Raw genomic sequence first — 24,021 nt, 5'->3', positions numbered from 1 at the left:
GCATTGTTCAAAGTGTAGCATGAACAAAATAGATTATGTAAGGTTTGTTGGCCCTTGTTTGGGATGAGATCGCTCACTTGGGAGTCTGTAGCTTCTCTACTAACAAAACTTCATGCTTACACCTAAAACGCAATGCATGAGCTACTGGTTTCCCCGTTGACTTTGAAAAAGGTGGAAAGCTATTGGCATTGAATCAGCACAGCTCCCTTAAGCCCTACATGAGAACCACTGTTGTGCTTGAGTAACAGTGGTGGCTCCAGACCTCTAAGAAAACACGTTTCTTTAAAATGGGTCAGGAAACAAGTGACTGATTTACCGGTAACAAATGTGAATGTGTGTTTACTGGGAAGAAAAGTGACAGTTCACATCTGAATTTTTATATAAACATAAATTTGGTAGTGGATGCTTCATTTCTGTAGATGTAAGTAGTCACAAGTGATAGTCACCGTAATAAGGTCATGGCAGTTGCCAGAGGACATAAAAGGGTGCAAGAACAGATGAAGTCATTAATGCTTTCATATTGTATCCTGTCTTATCTCCAGTAGCATAGTATGCCTGGTACTTAATGGGGCGTATCTTTGAAAGAATCAGCAGGTATGATGTCCTGGAAAACAGGAAAATCTTCAACCTTGCTTCAGAGGCCAGAGCAGTATCTTGAATGTGACAGTGTTTTCAAGTCTGAATTATATCATTGCTATAGTTACATAACTAGAAAATATAACTGTTGCACGATCTGCAAAGCAAGGATAGCATGTGGATTTGTGTCTGCTGCTCAGAAAGAAGACTGATGTACAAGTCCTGTTTCCATCAAAGTGGCAAAATTTCTGTTGATTGAGGTGGGAAATTGGAACAGATTCCCCTGCCTGGTTCTCCCTGAAAGAATGATGAAGTGATGTTTGCTTTTCTGTTTTATACTTATTAGTTTCACAGCCAGATTAATGTAACTTGAGCTTTTTTGCCATACTTCTGCATGACTGTTTTTGTTAACCACTTTTATTACCTTTTGGCCTGTTCTGTGCATCATGCTATTGACAAAATGACTTTTACATTTTTATATTTTTTTTACCCCAAAGTTTAGAACATAGAATACAGAAGAAATCCATACAAAAAAAGTCTGAAACATTAATTGGACTAGACTACAGCATTTAAAGTAACCTATTCTATCGTCCATTTACCTCCCACATGAAATGAAAACTCTATTTTGATCTGAACTGTCACAGATAATTTCTGCACATAAAACACATCCTGAGACAGCTTTCAAATGGAGTTGTCACTTCTTATTTAGCAGGCTGGGGACTCTCTATTGTTGTCAAACCCTCTTTGCAAAAGCATCACTAACACACTGATTTGCACAGTTGTATGTAAGAGGAGGAATGGTTGCATAGCCTCCATCAAACAAAAAATAGTATGTAGGTGCTGGAATCCTCTGCAACTGAACTTACTTACTGCTTCGGAGAAAATTGCCTTTTTTAGTACTATTTTTAAGCAGATTTTCATACTGTGTGCTGGGGAGTGGGAGGGGTTGTTTTTACTGTAACGAGGTTTTAGTGTGAATAGCGATGATTAACATTTAAAAGCTAGTAACCAACATTCTGTTATTCCCTGACCTCTATGGGACTAGAAGTTTGGCTTTAATCTCTTCACAAATTTCAGGAATTCTTAAGCAAGTGCACTGGGAATATCTCTGAATTATGAGTACAGAACTGCTGTTTTGGAGTGTATTCTAGCCAAGATGCTGAAGCAAGGCTGTAGGGCACTTGTTTCCAGACTGCTATTCTGATGGTGGCCAACATGGCCATCTGGTGCGGCTGGCTGTAAGACCCAGCTATGGCATTGCAGAAGACAACAGCTTAAAAGTTGAGACTTTATTTTTGTAACATTAAATTTTTCCTCAAACATGATGTATTTTCGTAAAATAAACTTGCCTCTAGGTCTCAGTTGTATCCTCACAAATTTATGCTATTGAAATATGCAGTTAAATAGTAATAATGTATGAATTTTATTTCATTTTCCTCTCAAGGTTGGAAAATTGACCAGGATTAGAGGTTGAAGAGTTTAGTTAGAGTGGTGAGTTGTCCTTTATTGCTGCCGCCACAACTACTCTATGCAGGATTAAACAGCAAAACACAAGCTGGAAGAGTGCTCTTCTGACCTAATTCTGCACCACAACACAGATAGCAGGATCTGCTGATCTATCTGATAAGCATGACTTTGTCAAATCCAGATGTATGTGAGAGGAGTGAAACACAGATGAGGCCTGGGAGCCAGGGTCTTGCATTTTCTCCAGCTGCCTATATCCTTTAGATATATCCACTGCTGCAGCTGGGGTTGGGGGTAGGACTGGAGGAAGTGGCCTGTTGCAGTGTAGAGTCCACAGAAAAACTAAAAGCTAGAGCCTGAAACTGTACTGATCATTGCCTATTTTAAGGTCCATATCTTCTGCAATGAAGCAAGAGATACAGATTGGAAATGACATTCTGATTTCTAAGCTATATGACAGAAGATTTGAGGGTTCTTTGTTCAATGAGTCTCAGACTCCCTGCTGGAGAGGGACATGATGGGGAGGGGGTTTCTCTTTTCCCACTTTTGCCTGTAAATGTAGTGTATTCATGAATCAATTTTAATGGCTATTCCAGGGGGAGCAGTGAATTAGATGGGGGGGAGGTAATTTTGTGCATTAATGGAGTAAATTTTTGAATGGAGAAAAATGAGGGAAGGAAAAAAATGTTATGGTCACTGTGATGAAATCAGTGATAATGCACATCCATGGGGTTTTAAACCTTGGCCATTGCAGAGAAAATACAGCAGATAAAAGTGATCTTTTCTCTTCCTTCTCCCAAATCTCGGTGGGCCGGCTTGCTCTGCAGATGGGGTAAGTGTGCAGAGCTGGACTAGATACAACATATCCATCTTTCTCCTGCGCCACAAATGGAGGCTACGATCCACATTTGTGCTCAGTTGGCAAGCTTTTAAAGTTGAGGCATCCTGCAGCCTGTATTGTTTCTGTGTTGTCTTGTGCCCCAACCTGCTCTTACTGTTTCCATCGTTCTGCTGTGTGGGGGAACAGGCCTGTCTTTTTATTACACATCTTTGCAGAGCCTGTTGCTGGGAGAGTTGTGTCTGATGGAGATGTTGCAGTGGTGTTTTGTGTGCAGGTGTTTCTGTGGCAGTATTGAAGGATTTGAAGGCCATCTCAAAACTATGAGGAGGTAAGGAGGATACCTGTCAGAAGGGCTGCCCCTGCCTACATTATCTAGCTTGGCCCTCACCACAGAATCTGGAAAGGTTTGCACCCTCATGTGTTTGCCTGACCTTTCAGAGGCAGCATATGCCTGTTCCTCCCCTGTGCTCCAAACCAGCTAGCAAATGGCCTGCTCCAATCCAAAGGTGATACGCTAAGGTCAATATTGGTGTGTCCTTCTGAGAGCACGGTACCATCCAAAAAAAACTTCAAAGCTTGCTTTTCTGCAGGTCTGCCTTCAAAACATGAAGCAAACATGTCCCAGCAATGCCAGTTACTGCCTCTTGAGAATATCCCTAAGTAATGGTCACACCCTCATTTCAAAGGCAATATATGGGGCCATTATCTGAGCAAATACAGTGCATGTCACTGAAAATCCATTGATGATGATGAATTTTGATTACTGTTGACTGCAGCCAGATACAGGACGGTGAGTAAGGGCTAAAACATTAGCCCTTGAGCTCTGTGGGGTTTTTCTCTGTAAACAGGTCAGGGTTTCGTAAGAGCTCAAGCAAAATACGGTAAAAAAAAAAAAGAAAAGTTGGAGGAGACAAGTCTCAGGGAAGAGGTGGGGAAATAAGGAGTCAAGGAACGAAGGAATAACAAGACTAAAAAAACATCCTTTGGGGGGAGGGGAAAATCAGAGGAAAGATTTTTAGAAGGGAAAAGTAAGGATTTGAAGAGTGCCAGGAGCATCTCTTTGCAGACTGGCAAAATGATGTTTGTGTATTGAAGAGTTAATTCAGGTTTGAAAAAGTCCCAGGAGTTACAGAGAAAGCTGAATTGCTTGATTATTTTGAAACCTTCAAGGAGAAACATATAGAAAAAACATGGGAAAAAAATACACTGCTAGAAATATTCTTGATTTGTTCTGGGATGAGTGTGTTTGTCTTTGAAAACACTATCATGGCAATATTGGTTTAGTGTCCTGAATTTCATTGTGGAGGGGGGTTAACTTGTATGAACCTGAAACATTTTGAGATTTGTATTTAAGTAACTTCTGTTCATGTGATGTGACGCTGCTCTGTGCCTCCTTCCAGTAAAAAATGTAGAATTCCAGAGGTGCACTGTCTGTAGATCAAGGTTTGATAAAGTTACCCTTCACTAATACAGATACCCTTTTTGGAAACAGAGGCAGCTTCAGCTCATCTCATTTCCATAAATTGGCATAAGCACGATGTATTTTGTGTACTTACAGTAGAAACATAGCACTAGAAGCAGAACACATTTTGATTTACAGGATGTGGATGGGTGGTATTTCCCCTGTCTGTTCACCTGCTTGATAATACCAAATGAGTGATCATCCCTTGCTAGTGTGTGCCATCACTGACTACAGTGAGTAGAGCCAGCATCCTTCTATGGTCAGAAGAGGCCCCCGGCAGTAGGTGTGTTGGAGGAGCTGCAGCTGGGGTGCTGTCTTGTGCTGCTTGCTGGTGCACTGCCTCCCTCCGCTGTCCCCAGTAGGCCCGGTGACTGGAACCTTGGCCAACATCCTCCCAACAGGGAATTTCAGGAGTGATCTGAGGCCATGGTATACAAATATAAATAAAATATCCCATCACTGTTCTCAGCATTGGTGATGGGGTCTTTTATGTATTCATCCTGTTCATGTTAGGAAACAGAGGCAATGGAAGAAGAGATTTGTTTTCTTGCTCCTGACTCAGAATACTATTCGCCTCTCCTTCCTGACCTTTTCTGTAGTATTCACTTGTCAGCTTTGTCCATGTTCCCCAGGGTGAGATTTCTCCTTGTTTTATAATGAGCAACAAGACTTTCAGGTTTTTCTGTGTTGCCACTAAACCCAAATGTTACAGCTGGACTCAGGAGCAACAATGGCAACATGCAATAATAACCATCCCACATGAGATTTAGATTAACTGCTCTTCTGTTTTGTTCATATAATGCCTCAACAGCATGATCTGATTTGCTGTTTTCATGTAATCTATCATTAACTGTCTGAGCTAGGAAACTAGGTCCTTCTGTAGCGGATGGAGAGAGATGGGCTCCCCTACACTTGGAGTGGAACTTTCTCTGGCTACAGCTATATCACTTTGTCCATCTGGTTTTTATTTTAAACGTGGTTTGCTTTTTCAGGCATGAGGATTTGTGGGAGCAGTAATGCTTCTATTAGAAGTGTTACCTTTGAGACTGCTTATAAGCATGGGGGAAATAAGTAGTAGTCAGTGGCTGCAAACCTCCAGCTCTGGTGGCGAGGGAGGAGAGGAGGAGTGGGTGTTTCGACAGCATGCACAGGCTGTCTCCTCCTCCATCTGAGGAAGCTGCTGTTCTGGCTGCCAGAGGAAGCTTTTGGGCTTGGAGGGGACAGCTGTGGCACCCACATGTCTCCTGTCAGTGGTGGCAGCAACAGGAATAGGAGCCATATTCTCAGCACTCTCCTTCCCGAGGGAGCACAGGATAGCAAGTAGGAGCAGCTCTCTGGGGAGGCAGGGCCTTGTGGAAGGGAGTAGAAGTTAGGGAGTTGCACAGAAGCGGGGAAGGTTGGCTGTCTGCTTCCCTTCCCGTGCAGGAGAGGTGCAGAAGCTCTGCCCACCCTCTTCCCAAGCTATCAGTCCTTTGCTAACTGTCTTCCCCCACCTAAAACTTTGTGGTCCTTTGCTGCCCACCTCCTCTTTTCTTTTTCCCACAGCCTACTAAAATCTTTCCTGCCTCCCCCTGAACCTTTCTCTGCCATTGCTGAATTGCATTTTACCTCCCCAGAATGAGAACAAAATAAACTACTTTATCTCAATCATTTGGGTAGCAAAATGCAATTTGCTTATGTTGCTGCAGATCTTTGAGCCAACGCTAGCCTGCCATTTTTATCACTTTGCAATGTAATCTGCTGAATAGCTCAGATCTCTTGCATTGGAAGAAAAAATTTAAGACAAATAATTTTTTAAAAGCCAGCTGTGTACTTACGCATGCACAAACCCACAGTGATATACATGTCCTCATATATCTCTATATGTGTGTATGTATATGTATAATAAATAAAGAATACATACAACACTTAGAAAGTCCACACCTAAGTTGCTAATGTCAGCTACAGTTGATAGACAGCTAAGTCAGACTCTTTTTATAGTCCATTTCTAAAATGAAACCATAAATTTTAAAGCCAGTCTTCATCATTGCAGAGAAAAAAGCTTTTCCAGCCTATTGATGAAATATAACATTTGATAGGATTTATGGGGCCCAGATTCAGGAGGATAATTTGCAGAGCACTTAAAGCTCCTTTTTCCTGCCCTTTGCCTTCCCTCCTCCCAAATACACATACAAAAAAAAGCCATTAGTAATGAAAAATTATTAAGGAAGATTTTTCTTGATTTCATACAAATGTCAATTTGAGAGAGAAAAAGAGGAAGAAAACAGTTACAGGAGTTCTTACAGTGAAGGGGTCTGAGAAGAGCCAGCCTGATTATAGGAGTGGAATACTGACTTTTACTAATAAATACACCCTGTGATTATTTGCTGTAATACAGTCATTTGTAACGTGTGTGTGTGTATGTATTTTTGATAGTACCGGGTGGAATTTATTTTTTTATCACATTGAGATATTCACAAACCAGCCACAGAAAGTTAAAAATAAAAATGATACCCAGCTTCTTGGTATCTTGATGAAGTTTCCTTCTGGCTTGTATTACCAGAGTGATAATTTCAGAGGAAAAACATCTTCTGTAACTTGTGATCACAGTATCTGTCAAATGGTAGGAAATGAAGAAAACTGCCAGACAGTGTTAGATTTATTAACAGCTCTAAGAAAACCAAAATTAATGTATTTTCTCGTCTTTGATGAGTTGAAATGTCCATGTGCTGTACTTACCTTAATGGACAAGTGAAGGAAGTAGCACTCATCAATTAAGTCTCTTATGGAGCTGACTACAGCTTAATTTGGAGCACGTGCAGGAGTACTGTGTGCTTACCAGGCTGTACCTCAAAGGTGTTGCAGTTGTTGTGAAGGAGTGCTCATCCCACAGATGCGAGGAGCAAATCAGCCTTATGCTGCCTTCAGGAATGTGCAACCAGGCGCTGGACCAAGGAGCATGCAGCCTTAGAGGGCAGAAAGGGGGACAGTCATACAAACCCCAGCTGCACCAGTTGTGTGAGGGGAGTTGCTGGCCTGACTTCCATTGGAAAACTGTATTTCCACCTATTAATAACCAGTCTTCAACCGTTTGGGTTGAAAATGCCAATGTAGGAGGTGTGCTGAAGCTGAATTTATATGGAATATGGTGACAGCTGTTTTGGGAGGGCCTGGAGGGACAAGGGGTTGGTTTGTCTGTGTAAAAGTAAAAATAAGAAGCATATGATTCGTTCAGTAAGAAGCTGTAGTCTTTCCATACGCTGAATGGGGGCTTTATATTTAGGAAGGGAACACAGCCTAGTCTTGTACCAGACTGTGCCTTTTGCCACCCCTTGAACACTGACAATTTGACTAAATCGTAAGATTTAGAGTACTTCCCACACACATGATAGAAACTTGGCTGCTCACTTCACCAAAAGTGCTTGTCCTGAGCTGCCAGAGCTTAGACATGTTTTTCCAGTTGTAGGTTCTCCTGGCTGCAGGGACCAGAGAGGTTCCTGGTGGAGGAATGAAGGATGAGGTGAATGGGGTGTGATCAGAGTTCTTCATCTTTGTGACCCACGTTCCAGGGGGAAAGGGTGAGCTGATTTGAATGTAAAATCCTTAGAAATACTATGGATGGGCAGGACAAGAATAGCAACAAAGAGGCAGAATTGCTGGAACAGCTTGAAGAATTGTTTACAATAAGTAGGGGCTTAGAGAGTAGGGAGAAGTTTACCAGTACTGCAAGTTTAATGCTCTGTTAGTGTGTTAGACATGACACGTGTTAGACACTCGTTTGAACCAGAGCAGAAAGGAAGAAGTGCCATTGGGTGTCCCACACCAACTGCAGCCTCACCATTACTGGCAGGCTGCTTTGTGAAATGCTTCTGGGAGATGGGTCTGGAAGAAGTTCTGGAAGGAGAGCTGATGACCAAAGTGCATCAGGGGTGGTGTTTCTGTACTAAAGTAGCCTTTGAAACAGGGCTGTGCTTGTATGGGAAGCCAATAAATGGGTGGAAGAAATTAGGACCATTGGCTGAAAGGTATGAAGGGCAAGACTTCTGAATATGAATGAAGAGAGCAAGAGAAGAATAGATGTGAAATGGTTTTTAAGGTGTGTCTCTGAACACAGTGGTTAAAATCATACAAGAGTTATTCTGTGGACGTAGAGATGGGCCTGAACCAAAACACTTGCTTTGGTATATCTGGGACTCCCCGGCCAGATGCTGAGAGATAGGCTTACTCTTCCTCTTCCAGGTGAGGAAATGACTGTGTGTAGTTCAAAGATTCCATTACTTCGTTCTTTCCATTTTAGCTTAACATTTTGCAAAACAATTACTGAAAAGGAGCAGTAGTTACCTTTGATCTTAAACACTTGAAATTCAGCTTTGACTTCTCCAAGTGGAGAAGTGGGAGTAATTTCAGAGGTGCAGTGGAGCTGAAGCCATAAGAAGGAGGAGCTAGAAAGGCTATGTATGTCTGCAAGCCTGGGAGCTTCTATTGCCTGCCATAATAAAAAGTAATAAAGTTACACTGCTAACTTTAGGCCTCTGAGTTCAGAAATACTTCTCCAAAATGCAGTTCAGCTTATAAGGTGTTTAATTCTGTTGATGGGGAGCTTGTGATGGAGGAATGTGCACTCCGCCGTCTTTGTGAATGCAAAAAAAACGGTGCTCCGAGGAGCCCAGCTGCACGGCGGAGAGGTGCCCGAGGAGGGAGGCTGCTGGAAGGGTAGGCAGGGTGGCCTTGAAGGCAGCAGAACTTTGCAAAATCCATCAACAACTCCAGCATCTGGCAGGGTTTCTGTTGAGCAATAACCGCAAGCTAAATTTGCCATGTATAATTCCTGAGAGAAGCTAGTGGTAACCGATGTTTTGACTTTCGAGCTTGTTCCTGTGAAACTGTTCTGATCTCAGTTGTACTTTGGAAGCGCTGCCCTCTCAGAGAACTAAACTGGATTTACTTTCAGGGTTGTCACCATGGTAAGACTGTCATAAAATTTTTTGCCCCGTGCACTACTGCAGCGTAGAAAATATAATTAAGCCTGTTTTTACCTGCACTTCCGTTAAATGCTTCGTGTGTCATTTTAGTATATATTCAGAAGTGAACTCTGCATCATTATATTGGAGTTAGGATGTTCCAAAGAGTGCGTATGGATTATACACCCCTCTACGAGAAGCTCCGTGTGTTGTAAGAGTCACTCGAGCATGCTCAGCGGTGCTTTCATGTTGCTGTGCGTTGCACTCACAGCTAGTAAAACCTGTTAGAAATAATTTCATTTGTTGCCTTTGCTTTTCTTTGGCTTGTAGTTGGAACGTTAAATGCTTTCCTTATAAGGATTACATGCTTCACCTTGCGTGTGCCAGTGGCTTAATACGAACATCTGCTGTCTTTCTGTAGCAAATCTGATGATTTTTCTGTGCACGTATATTTAGTTGTACATATAAATAGAATCCAGGCACTGTTAGATGCGTATGAAAGTGTACGTCAGATTGAAATGGTAACATATGAGGTTTTCTGCAGTTCCATTTATGAAGTATCAAGTTAAAAACGAAGCTGTGAAGTAGCCAGAAAACTTTTTATTTCTGCAGCCAAAGGCATATGCTTGTACAGCCTAACCTAATTAGGGCTCTGATACACTCCTAGAATGGTCAGTATTTCATGCGTTGTATCACTGTCTGTGAGTTGCTTTTTCATTATAGTTGGGCTTTTGGGGAGCAGAATGCAGGAGAACATTGCTCCAGATGTCTGGCTCCTTTCACCGATTTTGTTGCTGTCTACAGCAAAATTTGAGTTTTAACTCTACAGTGCAAGTTCCCTTTGAATCTTTGGATGCCCTAAAACAGTGTAGTACTGGAGTATGTGTAAATGTCTACAGAGTACGGTGATTGGAGTGGCTGGTTTAAGAGGAGCTATAAAATGGTTCCAGCTGGAGTGCATTCTTGAGGTAAGCTCAAAATACACTCCAAATTGTCAGCACACTACTCAGGAAAAGCACAAGAAACAAATCATCTTTAGTGCGCGTTGCTTCCCTTAATGCACATAAGGACAGTGTAAATGGAAGCTGGTCAGTTTTCAACAGTTTGTGTAAAATTGTCCCTAGGTTTTGCTTCTGTACTTTAGCATTTGTGAATAAATGCATCACACAGAGTTGTAAGTATTTCTCTGTGTGTTTGTGTGGACGTAAAGCCATCTATATTTCAATAAGTATTGTGTATCTGTCCATTAATATTTATATGGAACTGAGAGCTTTGGTTCTTGCAATTTTTAATAAACATTGATAGTGTTACTAGTTTATACAGAGCATTCAATATGCTCCATCAAAATGGCAGCTCTAATTAGGTTCCTTGAATTAGCTAATGGATTTTGAGAAAGATAGCTTACAAAGCTCTTACAGCTGTCCAAGATATTCCTGCCATGGCAGAAAGACAAAAGGTCGCTGGAAGCTTCAGACTTTAGAGCTTTAGAAATGCAGCTGACAGTTAAAAAAGATAAATTACATTTGTATTTTTTTCCCGTAAAAGTCCTGATGCTAGATTAATGTAATCCTTGGAGCGACCATTCGTGAAAAACACCCACAAAGAAGCCAACTTTATAGTAAAGATGCCTTTTGGCTATGAGAGCTGTGCTTTTCCCTGATGCTTTGCACATGGTATAAATTAATGTATTTTTTTTCAATGTAAACTACATCTGTAATAGGATTACAGGCACAGGTACTTCTCTTTTTTGCAGTTGAGGTTGAGATTTCTGCTTCCTTTCTACCTAGGCCAGGTATTATAAAAACAAACCACAGAGAGGATTAGTTGCTGCCACTTTGCCACTGGCATGCATATAACGAAGAGCAGGTTGTAGTCTCTAGTGTGAAACTTGGAGAGGTAATTTCAGGGAAAAAGCAGATAGTTACTCCGGGCTTTGTAGTTTTCAATAAAATATGTTTTAGAACATGGGCAGCAGCATCTGCTGTGAGTGAATGCTTAGATCCTTGATTCTTCCCTTACAAAGAAGCACAGAAATTAAGACTGCACTGAATTGTCACCTTTTCTCCCTCCTGCCTTTGCTTTGTGTGTGCTAAAGGGAATTCCTGAGGGACTCTTGAATGGCTAATTCATTGGAAGTCTGTAAAGTACTTATTATTTCAGCTTTAGCGATAAGTTTAATAAACTGTAGTGCAAAAAGCAATAGTCTGCAAGTGAAAAAACTAGCTGCCAGTCGCAGGCAGCTGTGATAGCCATTAGGAAATAGAGCTACATTTCCACACAAGAATTTAGCATTCAGTATTTGCTCTGTTGAATTGTTAAAGCTGCTGTAAATGGAGTTTGGAGGGCTGAAAATCTGCTTTGTGTTGATGTGACCTATCAATTGTAAATATGCCAGCTGCTTTACATCAGTAAAGTAAAATACCCCCTCCCAAACCATGTTGTAATACTAAGTGCCAAAAAAGGCAATTTAAGTACTTTGCCGTGTAAATCCAGAAGAAATTACCTTGGAGAGAAGGCCCTCAATTATGCCTCACACGTGACTTCTGCATGATGGATAAAAGGCATAATTGATATCATCTTTAGTGAAGAAACCAGAAACTGTTGCATTGTCTAGAGGCTACTGAAAATACCAGGAAATTCTGGTTTTCATTATTTTCATTGTGTGTTGTTTATAGGGAGTTTGGTTGTTGTCAGCAGCCGAGTCCCTAATCTTTCTGCTTTCCTAGCCCTTTGGAGACACGTGCACATCTCAGATCAACAAGACAGCAATAAACTGGTCACATGCCAGAAACAGACATTGCCATTAACCAGCCTGAACTGTAAGGCATCTTTTTTTCTACTATTAGTTAAAATCTGGTGATTGCCTTCCTTGACGAGGCACAATCCATTGAGCAGAAAAAAGGAAGAAAAGTCTTTTTTTTTTTGGAGTGAAGATGACAAGCTGGCTACAAATAAGAAAATCTCACCTTTTTTAATTGTCTTCCTGACTGATTGCAAATAGCCTGTGTCTGTTAGAGCAGCACATGCCATATCTGCTGTTACAGTGAAGTTAAACCTCAGTGTGCCGATTTTGTTTCCATAAAGCAACAAATTAAGCTACACCTCCCATTATTTCTGGCCAGCTGTAGTCAACTGTAAGTTAAAAGGAGACTAATGGAGATGAGAAGTGGCCTGGATTGAAAAGATGATGCTCATCTGAATGTCTAGGCCATCTGCCATGATAAACAGGAAAAGGTGTTGTATGTCATGTGAAAGGAGGGAAGCATAAAAGGATGCTTTATGTCAAGCCACTGAGAGATTTTATAAACAGTTTGGAAGAATTGAAAGTGATACAAATCTGTTGGTCTCAGTCTTCAAATCGTTCTTTTGAGGCTTCTGTAAACATATTATGAGCTATTTGGGGAAAGAAAAGGTTAATGACACTGCTAATTCATATCATGCAAGGTTCTCTTTCCTTCTTTCTTCCTAATGAGTCTGTAGGAACCTGAGAATATCATCTTCTGTCTTTCCACTAAGCTCCTAATGTCAAGAGGTCAGTAGTGATGTTACGGGGTCAATAGGTCTCAATTTACATCCAGACAAATGGTAGTCATGTGCTGCCCTAGGAGTCTTTGACCTTTTGGACAGAAGTGGTTGTACTGCTTTTATGTTAGCCTAAAGAATCGAAAGGTGACAGTGCATCTTCCATTGAAACACAGTTATGACTTTTCTAAATATTGTTAAGCAGATTAAGTCTCAGGGACTTTAGTGAAAGAGTTCAAACAAGCGTAAATAGCTTCTTCAGTGTAGTTTGTTTTCCTGCATTTTATTTATGATTCTTGACTTTATATGTATTTATGTGCCTATGGATAGAGAGCCCATCTATACAGACCCTTTCAGGATATTCCCTATTAAGTGGAACTTGGCTCAAAATCTTCCTCCTGGTCACTTTGCACGGGTTTCCAAATGAAATGTCCTACTGGGGCCCCTCTCCGTTGATAAAGACAGTAATTGCATATACATAGGGTATATTCCCACCCAGAGCAAGAAAGCAAATGTCATGGAGACCAGTACAACCATGTGCATGGCTCTGGTAGCTAGGAAGACATTGTTCTCTAATTAGGTCCTCAGCACTGGGTGTGTATAGCCAGGACACAGGCTGGCTTTGGCTGCATATCAGAGATGATTCCTGAGCCTGCAAGGCAGTACCAGTGATGTCACAAGGTGTTTCTGACAAGTCTTTCACAGCAGCATCATTCATTTACTCAAGTGCATATGAAAACAACAAATGCTCTTTTCTTTCTAAACTCTCTCGTGGTGGTTGACAAAAGTGAAAGCTGAAATACTGTAAAACTATGTTCTTATCATTGATTTTCTTTTTATCACTTCCCACCATTCTTTTTATTTCCTCTCACTACTGAGGCTGCAGAAATATCTTCATATCAGTGTGATACTTCAGGGTAGAAAGACAAGGGCTGGAGTAATGTACTCAAATATTTATTTGTTATAACTTCAAAATGAAAGTTTTATCCTAAGTGAAAGATACTCTTACATGCTGTGTTGGACTCCCTTATGCTGTATATCTTTGCAGACCACTGTGTTCCTTTCAGTATATAAAATGAGTTCTGTTTATAGCAGATTGTGAATGGAAGATTGTCCGTTCTCTCGATTCTGTGAATCACATTTTGTCTTGGATTTGTTTGTTAATAGAAAATCACTTTTCCTTTCTTTTCTCTTTTTTTTATTTCATTTTCACTTGGAAGTGCCAGTTTGTTGAGAGGCTGACAGTCAGCTGGGTGAAATCAGCGTTTGAAAGAAGTGGCTGGCAAAAAAGCTCTGTGCAATATTAATGTGTTTAGGAAAACCACTGGAAACAAAATGTTTATTGCCTCTTTAAATGCATGTTTATATACAGCTTTAAGTGGTTCATCTTACTGTGTACGTGCAGCACTTGTTTTTAATTTTGTGTTATCTGGAGAGCTGCAGTAAGAAGCCACTAATTTAAAAAATGGCATTTTTAACCTGAAGGATTGAAATCCAGGTTAGCAACTCAGAGGAAGAACAGAGGGGAGATTTTATTGCAAGAAACTGAGCCATATGTATTAAATACTGATGATGATGTTTTGATTCTTTGAAGACAAATTACTTATCTGTCATATTCGGTATATGATGTTCTTGCTATGGTGCTTGTTCATCTATCTCTTCAGAGATGGTGGGACCAAGTTTCGCAGTCATATTTTGTATGCTGTTAGAGATAGCTTGAAGCTAAGTCTGTGCCAAATAATGGTTTCCTTTTTGGTTTGGGATGCCCGTTCCAACTCTATTGATTAAGTTTCATAGCAGGTCCCTTTACAGTTACAGTGGGCAAGGTGAAACCTGTCGGGTGCCTCTGACAGATTCAGGCACAGGACAAAGATGGTGATCTCTGGTGTTTATCTATTGGTAGTACAGCCCCAGGAGCATGGGTTAGAACAATCATCCAGACTTATTTTCATCTTTCTCCCAGGCCAGAAAAAAGCTTTCATTTGTAAGGATTGTATCTAGCAGAGCTACAGAAAGGCTGATGGGAATGTGCTCATTTTACCTCTTTTGAATGGTACATAAGATTATTATTTATTTTCTAATATCTCCCTGAAAAATCCTTGCAGTATGTGCAGCTTATTCAAAGAACTGTTAAACTTCTCTTAAGATGATTTTTGGCTTGGGATTTTGGACAGGTTTCATTACTGTTGCTTGAAATCAGCATCTGAGTCTTCACTAAACTCTTTGTAAGGTTTCCTGGAGACTTTTCCCTCACCTAGACATTATTTATCTGCTGCTTCTGAATCACTCTGCTTACATGCAGCACAGCTTTAGGAAATAGGTCTGAAATTAATTGCAAAACGCAGAGTGGACGGTTCTCTTACAGCCTTGTGACAATGGAGAAGTCCATGGGTAGATGGGTAAATGTTAGAGCCTGGGAACACGTGGTGGAGGGGAATGGTTGCACGGTTCTCTGAAGATCATACAGTGCAGGGAGCCATGTCAGGGGAGTGAGTTGCGCACGAAATTGTAGATATGATGAGGACTGTAATATTTATATCTCCTTAAGGAGGGAGCACTGCATTAAATGTAAAGCTACTGTAGAAGAAATCTGTCTGCTGTATTTATTAGGCTTGGTATAAAGCTTCAGTAAGTCTCCTAATATTAATTGACTTTGATTGGAGTATTGTTTTTGTATTTCTTCTGCAAGTTCAGGTTCCTTTTCAGTATAAATAGTCCTGCAGCCAAAATATTTGAACTGGTGTTCATCTGCCATTTCCCTGTCTGAGAACTGCTATCTGATCAAACCTATATTTTTTAATTATGTATTTATAGGCAGATGGGAGAATAGTTTACAGTCAATGTATGATCTTCCCTGCAAATCTTGGAAAATTGTGTTGGTTTTTTTAATATTGCCTTATCAGTTTCTTTTTTTTATTACTGATGACTTCATTCTGTTTGAATTCAATGCTTCAGTTTCTTTGGGGTAAACTAATAGATTATGTATGCGATATTTGCACAGTGCTGATTGAATTCATCTGGTGAGCTTGAATGTGGTTCATATATTCACATAATTGTCAGGAGCCAACTTGAAATTCAGAACTGTTTCATGAGCATTGCACAGGGCATCGTATTCATCTCGCATTACTCAGGAGTGGGTAAAACTTTCATGGTAAGCTAGAATGCAGCTTTCAAAAGCCAATGTCTTTTACATTTGTGCCTATAAACAGTGATGGAGGGGAAAAAGAAAGATAAGAGAGCTGTGGAGCTTTAACTGTTTCCTGAAGAAATGAAGGTGATATACTGACTGACCCTCTTTCAACCTGTTCTCCCCACCTTTCTTACAATTCAGAACCTGCTGGCTGTTTTTGACCAGACTTGACAGGCAATTCAGTGTTCCAAAGATACTGGATCACTAAGTTTCATGAAAATAAGCAGTCTGCTAGAAGCACCCAGGCAAATGCCCTTGCTGGAGAGAAACACTGCAGTGTGAGCTCAGTCCCTAATCGGACACCAGAGAACCCACAGGAGAGAAGCACAGGAAATCAGACTTCACGGAGCTGCTTGTTTCCACAGAGATTATGCTTGTGTTTTCACACTAATCCAGATGGATAGCTTCCCATGTGCTGCTATCTTTCATTCAAACGTTCCTACTCATTCTCATGGTTAGGATTTGTATTTTAATACGATGTGGCAGAGGTTTGCTAAACAAAAAGCTGCCAGGCCCAGAGTTTTAATATGTATAATAATCTTGTTCCCTGCAACACCTTCTTCCACTTGTTGGCTAGATGGGTTTAAGCAGAAGGAAGTTCACCTACAGGAGATCTGCATTAAATGGAGCACAGGCTGCTGTTGGTGCCTTTTATGATGCATTGATATCAGCTTCCGTTTAAAAAAAGGGGAAAAACAATACAGTACTTTCAGATTACCTCTTCAGCCAGAATACCTGGAGATGGAAATTGGGTGTGTGGCCATTAGGGCACTGGTGACACTGGGCACTAAGACAGTTTGCAGAGAACTGCAGGAAGCCAGATGGGCTGGAATCAAACCAGACCAGTTGCCTGTATTTCTGCATTTTCCTCTCTTAGCTAGTGCTGCTTTGGGTAATGATGTTTGCAAAGCAACAGGGACAACACTTTGGACCTTATCTGTATGTTAGCAGCCCTAATTAGGCTCTTTATCTGTACTCACAAGTAAAGTCAGGGGATTTCACAGGTGTTGTGTTGCTCATGGACCAAGCTTCACTGTTCTGATAGCCCCTATTAGCTAGTGTTCAATACTAGTGTTTTGCAAACTGGGGATGGTTCTCCCCTATTTGACAAGAATTCATGCAAGGAAGGCGGGTATTTATCTGTGGAAGGAATCAAGGGGAAAAGGGAATGTACTTTTTTTCCCTTAACAGTCCACAGTGTTTATGCAAGCTTTCTGCGCTGCCTTGGCAGATCATGAGAAAAATTGTGTATGCTCTGGAAGAGTTCAGTAAGTCAGCCAGAAAAGCCTGAAACCTCTGGGACTTCATAAGAGTAGAGGGGCTGGATAATTTAGGATCCAGGGAAGGCAAGTGATTTAAGTGTTTGATTTTTCATGGAAACATACTGATACTGCAAGTAAACATTTCCAATCCTGACTGCATATTCAGTTGCATTTGCACTCTACATGGAATTTCCCTTCATTGCTAGTGAATTTCCAACTAGATTGGTATTAGATGCTAGAAAGTACTTCTTGTTGAACTATTAGGTCTATGTCCAATCTTTTGTATGTATTTTCCAAATTCATTTCTCCATGCAAATCCTGTTAAATGCTTCCACAGATTCTGGCATACCTGTGTTGGATAAGAGTGTGACAAGCTGCTCCACAGTGTCTGTGCTCATATGAATAAATCTGTATTTCTCTAGCCCACTGCTGATGAGGCAGAGTTAAGGTTGCAGATTAGGAGAATATATGATGATGTTCTGCAATAACAATTGTCTGGATTTAGGAATGGCCACAAATAAGTTGTATGACAATTCCCTGCGAATGCCAGTAAATGCTACTGAGCCGTGGAGTCAGTATTCACCCCAGTGCTGACTACAGCAGGGCTGAAATAGCTGCAGGAAACTTGTAATTTATTCATTTTAAATGTGGCTGTATTTTTTTTTTTTTTAATTCTTAGTTATTTTCACGATTCTTTTTTTAATCTTTCCATGTATAGCTTGAGCTTCCACAGTTGTACAAGTCCAGCTGTAAGGTTTTAGAAGGCTCACCAGGGTCAAAATCTGTGAAGACAGATACGTGTTTAACTTGATAAACTAAGCAACTCCACTAGCATGACCATGGCAGTTTGCAGTGTGTGTGGTTCAGCATACAAGGAGTCTTTGTGGATTACTAAGTGGATTACTGTTTAACCACTTTAAAAAATGGTGTCAAGGTTTGGTAGTGTGCTTTCCCATCTCTCTTGTCTCCCCTGTATTTTCATGGCTGATGTTTTAGTTCTTCGTATAATTGGGAGGAAGATTGTTTTTTGTAAGATAAAACTTTTTTGTATGCTTCCCTGTGAATATAGCTTATTCGTTACCTTGAACAAATGTAATTTTAAGGGAATTCCACATTTAGCGTGGGAGAAAAAGGAAACATTTTTTTGGCAGCTTATCATCATCATCATCATTATTATTAAAATATGATAGCCATTTATAGCTGCTCACAGGAATGTTAAAAGTTTCCTTGTGCTCCCCCATCTGTCTGCATCCATCTGTTGTCTCTTGTCTTGCACTGGAATTGTTAAGTTCTTTGGACAGGGACAGCTTTTTAAAAAATGGGGCTCAAGTTCACAATTAGCTTTATCAATATAAGAAAGCAAAGATAAGGGTGATGCAGGCCAGCAGGCACTGTGCAAGTCAGGACTATCAAATGTTCATAATCCATTTGTCCCAGGTGAGGCAACAATGTGTGTGTGCTCATATGGGTGCCTGGTGTTAGATGCGTGTGTACTAGCATTTTTATTTTCTCTCAGTGGCTGCACAGGTGGTGGGAATGCTGATCGTATCCAGAAGTTACGGAAGGAGTACCACCAGGCCAGGCGAGAAGGCTTGCCTTTCTATGAGGATGACGAAGGAAGAACGCAACCCTCTGATTACGACCAGCGTTGGGTAGGTCCACAGTGTGATGCTAAATGCTTTTGCAGGGTTCAGGATTAGCAGAAGGTGCTGGTTTGTCTGTGATTTCCAGAAATACTGTTGTCATCTTAACATGAATTTTGGGGGTTGTAGAAATAGAGAAATCCTTAATGCCAGCCCACCAAAGAAAATATGGATAACATGAAAACCTGGCTAAAAATAACTTGTCTGTTCACTGTGTTTCATTTAGGCCCAGGTTTCCTCTCTTTAGGCCTAAGGTATGAAGTCGTTACCAGATGTTGTCACATGTGGTAGAATCAAGGCTTTTCAGCAGGATTTATGGTACTCTGGCAGTTCATCCAGTGGTTCCTTGGGTTAAAAGAGCGTTAGAAGAGCAGACTCTCACTGTGCTTATGTGCGAAGTGAGAGGGAGGAAATAGAGGCATGTCTGTTCCTGCCTTTCTTTCTGCACACTGGACAGTAGCAATCTGGCCACAATACATCCTCAGTAACTGAAATAAGTAAGTGAAATATGGAATAATTTGCTCCTCTCCCACCAAAAGATGTTAAAATACTATGCCTACACTATAGAGCTGTTACAGACATGCTGTATTCCCTGTTTTACACCACACAGTGATGTATTATGTACCCCACTACCAAAGGTTTTGTGGTAGAACCAGAGATTAAATCAACAGTGTTGGATTTTTGAATGTGTTAAATAAATGCAACAGCTATAGTCTGTGGGATCACAACTGCGGTACTCAAGAGCTCCACCTGAGCAGGTTTCAGAGTTGGACTCTATCTCTTTAGAAGTAATTATAATCAACCAGCATTCACAAATGTAACTTTGATAAGATGCAATTTATGCTAAATTTGAAATTTTAGTTTAAAAAGAGACAGAATTATGTTAAAATCTTAAGAATCTACATACACCTGAAGTTTGAACTAACCGTGGTTTTAATGTCATAGGATCACAGTATAGTTAAGATGTCCTCCAAACTATCAGTGTGAATGCTTGAAGTGAAATCTTCAAGCATTGGGGTTGTAGTCCAAAAAACTCATGTGTGAGACAAGATTATTGCGGTCACGGATGGGTTAGTAAAAAGGGCGTTTTTACATAAGTTATCCTCCATATTTGTTCATTAACCCCCCAAATGTTGCTGTATATATTATTCTTACCCAGTTGCCGAAAGCACTGCCTTCAGCAAAATAATTCTTTCCTTAAAGCAGTTAACTTTTATCTACTGCCTTATATTTTGTGACCCAAATTTGGGCGTATACATAGTTGCAATTCTTCTTCTGAATAGCTTTTGTAAACTAAAATTAGAATTTGCATCAGATGTGTCTTTCTGTTGAAATGTATGGTGTGATAAGCCTGACAGAAGCCCCAGACTGGGCCAGTGGTACCTCTTCAGCAGCCTGAGGTTTTCTACTTCTTATCTGAAACTGATAAAGCTTTATTAATCCTCAGAGGAGGTTGAGATTTATGGTCCAGTGTAGTTTCCTGAGATTCACAAAGGTTTCTTCTAGGTAATCCTTTCTAAGCCTTTCCTATTAGGTATAATGCCCAGAGATTACTGATTTCCAAAGCTTTGCTTTTCCTGTGAGGCAAGTTGTCCTTGATCAGAGCACCTGAAAGGGAGCTTTAAGTATCTCAATCTTGAACTGATTCATGATAGTGGCACCAGGGTTTTTCTTTTTGTCCTTCCAATGCAGAATGTTTTAAATGTTTCTATTGTGAGGAGTTGCAGTCTGATTAAAAATCAGAGTTTACCTTAAGGGCTTTAATACTCTGAAGTTTGTTGCTGCAACAGTTCCTCTTGTTGAAGTGGTTTACAAATTTCAAAGAGTGCTGGTCTCTTCACTGCAACAATATCATCCATTGATCCATCCAGCCTTGCTTTCATAAGTACTGTCTTTCAGTCTGGAAAATACTGTGGCCACAGCTTGCTCCCTTTGGACTCCTGGCTGAAATTTCCACTCTTACATGTAGTTTTACCTGTAAAATACCTACGTTACATCAGTCCAGACAGAAAAAAATGGAAGAAAAATAGAATCAAAAATGTTAACAAGAAAACAAATGTCTCAAAGCATCCTGTCACCTGTCCCACCTCGGACTGCTGACCCTCAGCAGTGCTGTGCTAACGCAGATTGAACAGATGATGTTTTCCACCTTTACTCATCAGTGAAGAGGCATGCTGATGACTAAGTGCATAATTATAAATCAGTAAAAACTAACTCTCGTCTTCGGGATGTTGGGTCTTTCTTTAAAGACAGGCAGCTGAGGAAGAGGAAAACCTTCTGGTATAAGTTTTCTTCTTTCCCACAAGAGGTTATGGCACAAGGGAAGCTGCAGCTGGAAAGGAGATCTCCCTATGTATTTTTAATACTCTATTAGTTCTTTCTGTGCTTTTGTCAGTCAGCTGTTTACCTAAGCCAGCTTTCCTATAAGATGTCTTTCTAATGTACAGCAGCTGCTGTAATCACTTCCCACCATCTCATGAAACATGCAGATAAGTTGGGAAATAACAGAGGATAATTTGAGAAGACACAATCCCATCACAAATCAACAGCTTCAGAAGCGGACCCTGGGTCTCGTCCTCCCCAAAAGGTATCTGAGAACTTATGAGGCAAATTTGTATCTGATAAAGCTGACATTGACAAGTGGCCTTTAGCTGACACTGTACTGGGGCAGAATTTCTAATAGAAGGGGTATTTCTACCAATCTACTTTTTTTTTTTTGAAAGTGGGATAAATCAAGTTAAAGTGCAGAGCCGGCTGAAAAGCTGGCATTGTAAGGGAAAATGATCTCATGACAGGCAATTGGGATCCATAAATGTTTTAAAAATAAGGTCAAAAATTCATTTTAAATAGGCCTGCTATTCTCTCATCATCCATTTCCCACACCCCCCCACACACCCCCCCCGCATCTATTTTCCAATTTTCCTCTGTTCTTCTCATCTGTTGCAGGATGAATTTTTTGCTCTCTTGCGCCTTCATTCTGCTCTCCCTTCCCCACAGTCTGTTCTTTTTCTTTTTGTAAGTAACTGAATAATTCAGTTTAGTGTGTCTCCATAAACAGACACATGTATATAGCACTGTCTGTGCTTGAGAGCCAGACTCTTTGAAATTTTCCAGTTCCTTTGTGCTTTGGTTTGTTGTTGAGGTTTGCATCCTTTGGACTCATCCCCACCCCTGCCAACCCCCTTTTACGTTTATAACTAGGATAGATGATAAGCCAAATGCTATAGGGTGGATCACAAGGCTTAAGGTAAACCTCAGCTAGTTAACCAAAGGACAGGCTGATGGTAAGTATAAATATTGTCTAGGAAAATGAATGCCTGTTGTTGTCAGTGTAATGTGAGATTACCCTGAAATTTTCTGACACCTAGGGTATATCGGGAAGTCTCTGCTCAAGACAGAGTTTAGGCATGTGCGTATGTACTCATCTTAGTGGGACATGAGATAGTGAAAGCGCTCATGAACTTATCCTATACAAATGTAATCCAGGTCTATGGAAAGAGGCATAATACATTTATATACTATTATCATATACTGCAGTGTCACTCAGACCCTGAGACAACCATGTAAGCAGTAAGCTGCAAGAACTTAGTCTTCTTAGGAGTTAGAGGGCTTTTTCATGGGGCACATCTTTTCAGGGCTTTATAGTCAAAAACTGATACCAGATTATGAGAAACAGCAAAGGAGCTGTCAAGACAAAGCTGTGAAGTTAGCATCTGCACTTGTATTTAAGGGCATTTAAATAACGAGGAATTAATCATCTATTTGAGGATTTACTTGGATTGTCTTACAGACTTTGTACAAATCCAGTTACTTAAAACATCAATTCTTTCCTTCAGGGTGGCAGTAAATCCTTGAAACTTTATCTTTTTAATGTACGTTCAAGGACTGCGTGTAACACCAGCCACATTGCAAATAGTTCTTCACCTGTTAGTGATCACATCAGCTTCGCTGTACAAAACCTTGTGTTAACTGGTTCTAAAAGCTATTTCCTTATTTGCAGATCAGATTTGCAAGCTGACCAATAACCTAAAGATATAAGAAAAGCTGTCTCTGGATAATAGCTGTGAACATTTCAGTTGAAACAGATCTGTAACGTACTGAGTTTTGTCAGTTCCCGGTTGAGACTATGAAAGAAGAATCATGCCTGTCTGTGTTAAAGGCCAAGTACTTTATTGTGTGCCTGGCAGGGATCCAAGCCTAAAAATCAACCAGAACAAAAAAAAGAGCGTTAAGAACTGCATTATTTTTCCATAATGTGTCAAAGGGTTCTACACTTGCTTCAGGATGAATAAGGAGCTGTTTATACTTTTCATGATCAATTAATTCCAGGTTCAGGATGTTGCATTTCAAATAGGTTAGGTTCCCAAAATGCACAGACGTTTGTGTTGGACCACGGTTAGAAACCAGAATTCCAGCTTCTAGAATAATAACATTCCTGTCTTCTAGCGCAATGGGAGAAGCTGACAATTTTATGTGCTACATGAAACCATATAGCAGAAACTGCTGTGAATTCCAGACTTTCTGAGCCCACATACTAATAGTAGAAAACATTGAATTAAATATATATATTAATGTACTCAAAGTATAGCTGCTTTGAAAACCATGGATTGAAAGTTTTTGTGTATATGTTATTAAAATAGTAATTAAGATAGTATGTAGAACGTTTTATTAGGGTGTATGATTAACTTGACAATCAAGGACTTTTTATGGTCACTTCTTATCTCTGTGTAATGAAGGTTTCAGATCAGGATGTATTCTAAGGCCATTCAAACTAAACAGAGGGATTTTGAAATTTACAGGCTAGCTTTTGGGGGTAAGTTTCAGGGGAAATTATTTTGGAGAAATCCCTGCCAAACCTCATGTGAAAAATAAACTATTCCAAATGGCACATGCAAAGAGAGCCAAATTCAATTCCATTAATTCTGGTAATAAGGAATGTCTCATAAAACTGGTTTGGAGTCATTCCTACTTACACAAAGGTTGAATTTGGCATAGGTTATCTGAACCAGAGGGGACTCTGAAATGCGCATGTCTTCATGCTTAACACTGTGTACACACTCTTATTTACCAAGGGAAACAGTTCTGGTGCCATATGTCATTTTACCAAAGTCCACCGGTACT

At 40.4% G+C, this 24,021-nt stretch overlaps 1 protein-coding gene across 3 annotated transcripts in view; it reads left to right on the top strand.

The window, feature by feature from the left end:
• The window catches only part of PARD3B (par-3 family cell polarity regulator beta), a 414,980-nt gene that overhangs the window by 345,641 nt on the left and 45,318 nt on the right, over positions 1 to 24,021 (top strand). For all 3 annotated transcript variants that reach the window (XM_065670133.1, XM_065670134.1, XM_065670132.1), the window contains one exon: positions 18,774 to 18,909. In XM_065670133.1, the coding sequence (XP_065526205.1) occupies positions 18,774 to 18,909 (136 nt within the window). The remainder of the gene's footprint in view (positions 1 to 18,773; positions 18,910 to 24,021) is intronic.

Source organism: Lathamus discolor, chromosome 3, assembly GCF_037157495.1.
Source record: "Lathamus discolor isolate bLatDis1 chromosome 3, bLatDis1.hap1, whole genome shotgun sequence".
Taxonomy (NCBI): Eukaryota; Metazoa; Chordata; class Aves; order Psittaciformes; family Psittacidae; genus Lathamus; species Lathamus discolor.
This window is presented reverse-complemented; position numbering and strand designations above follow the sequence as displayed.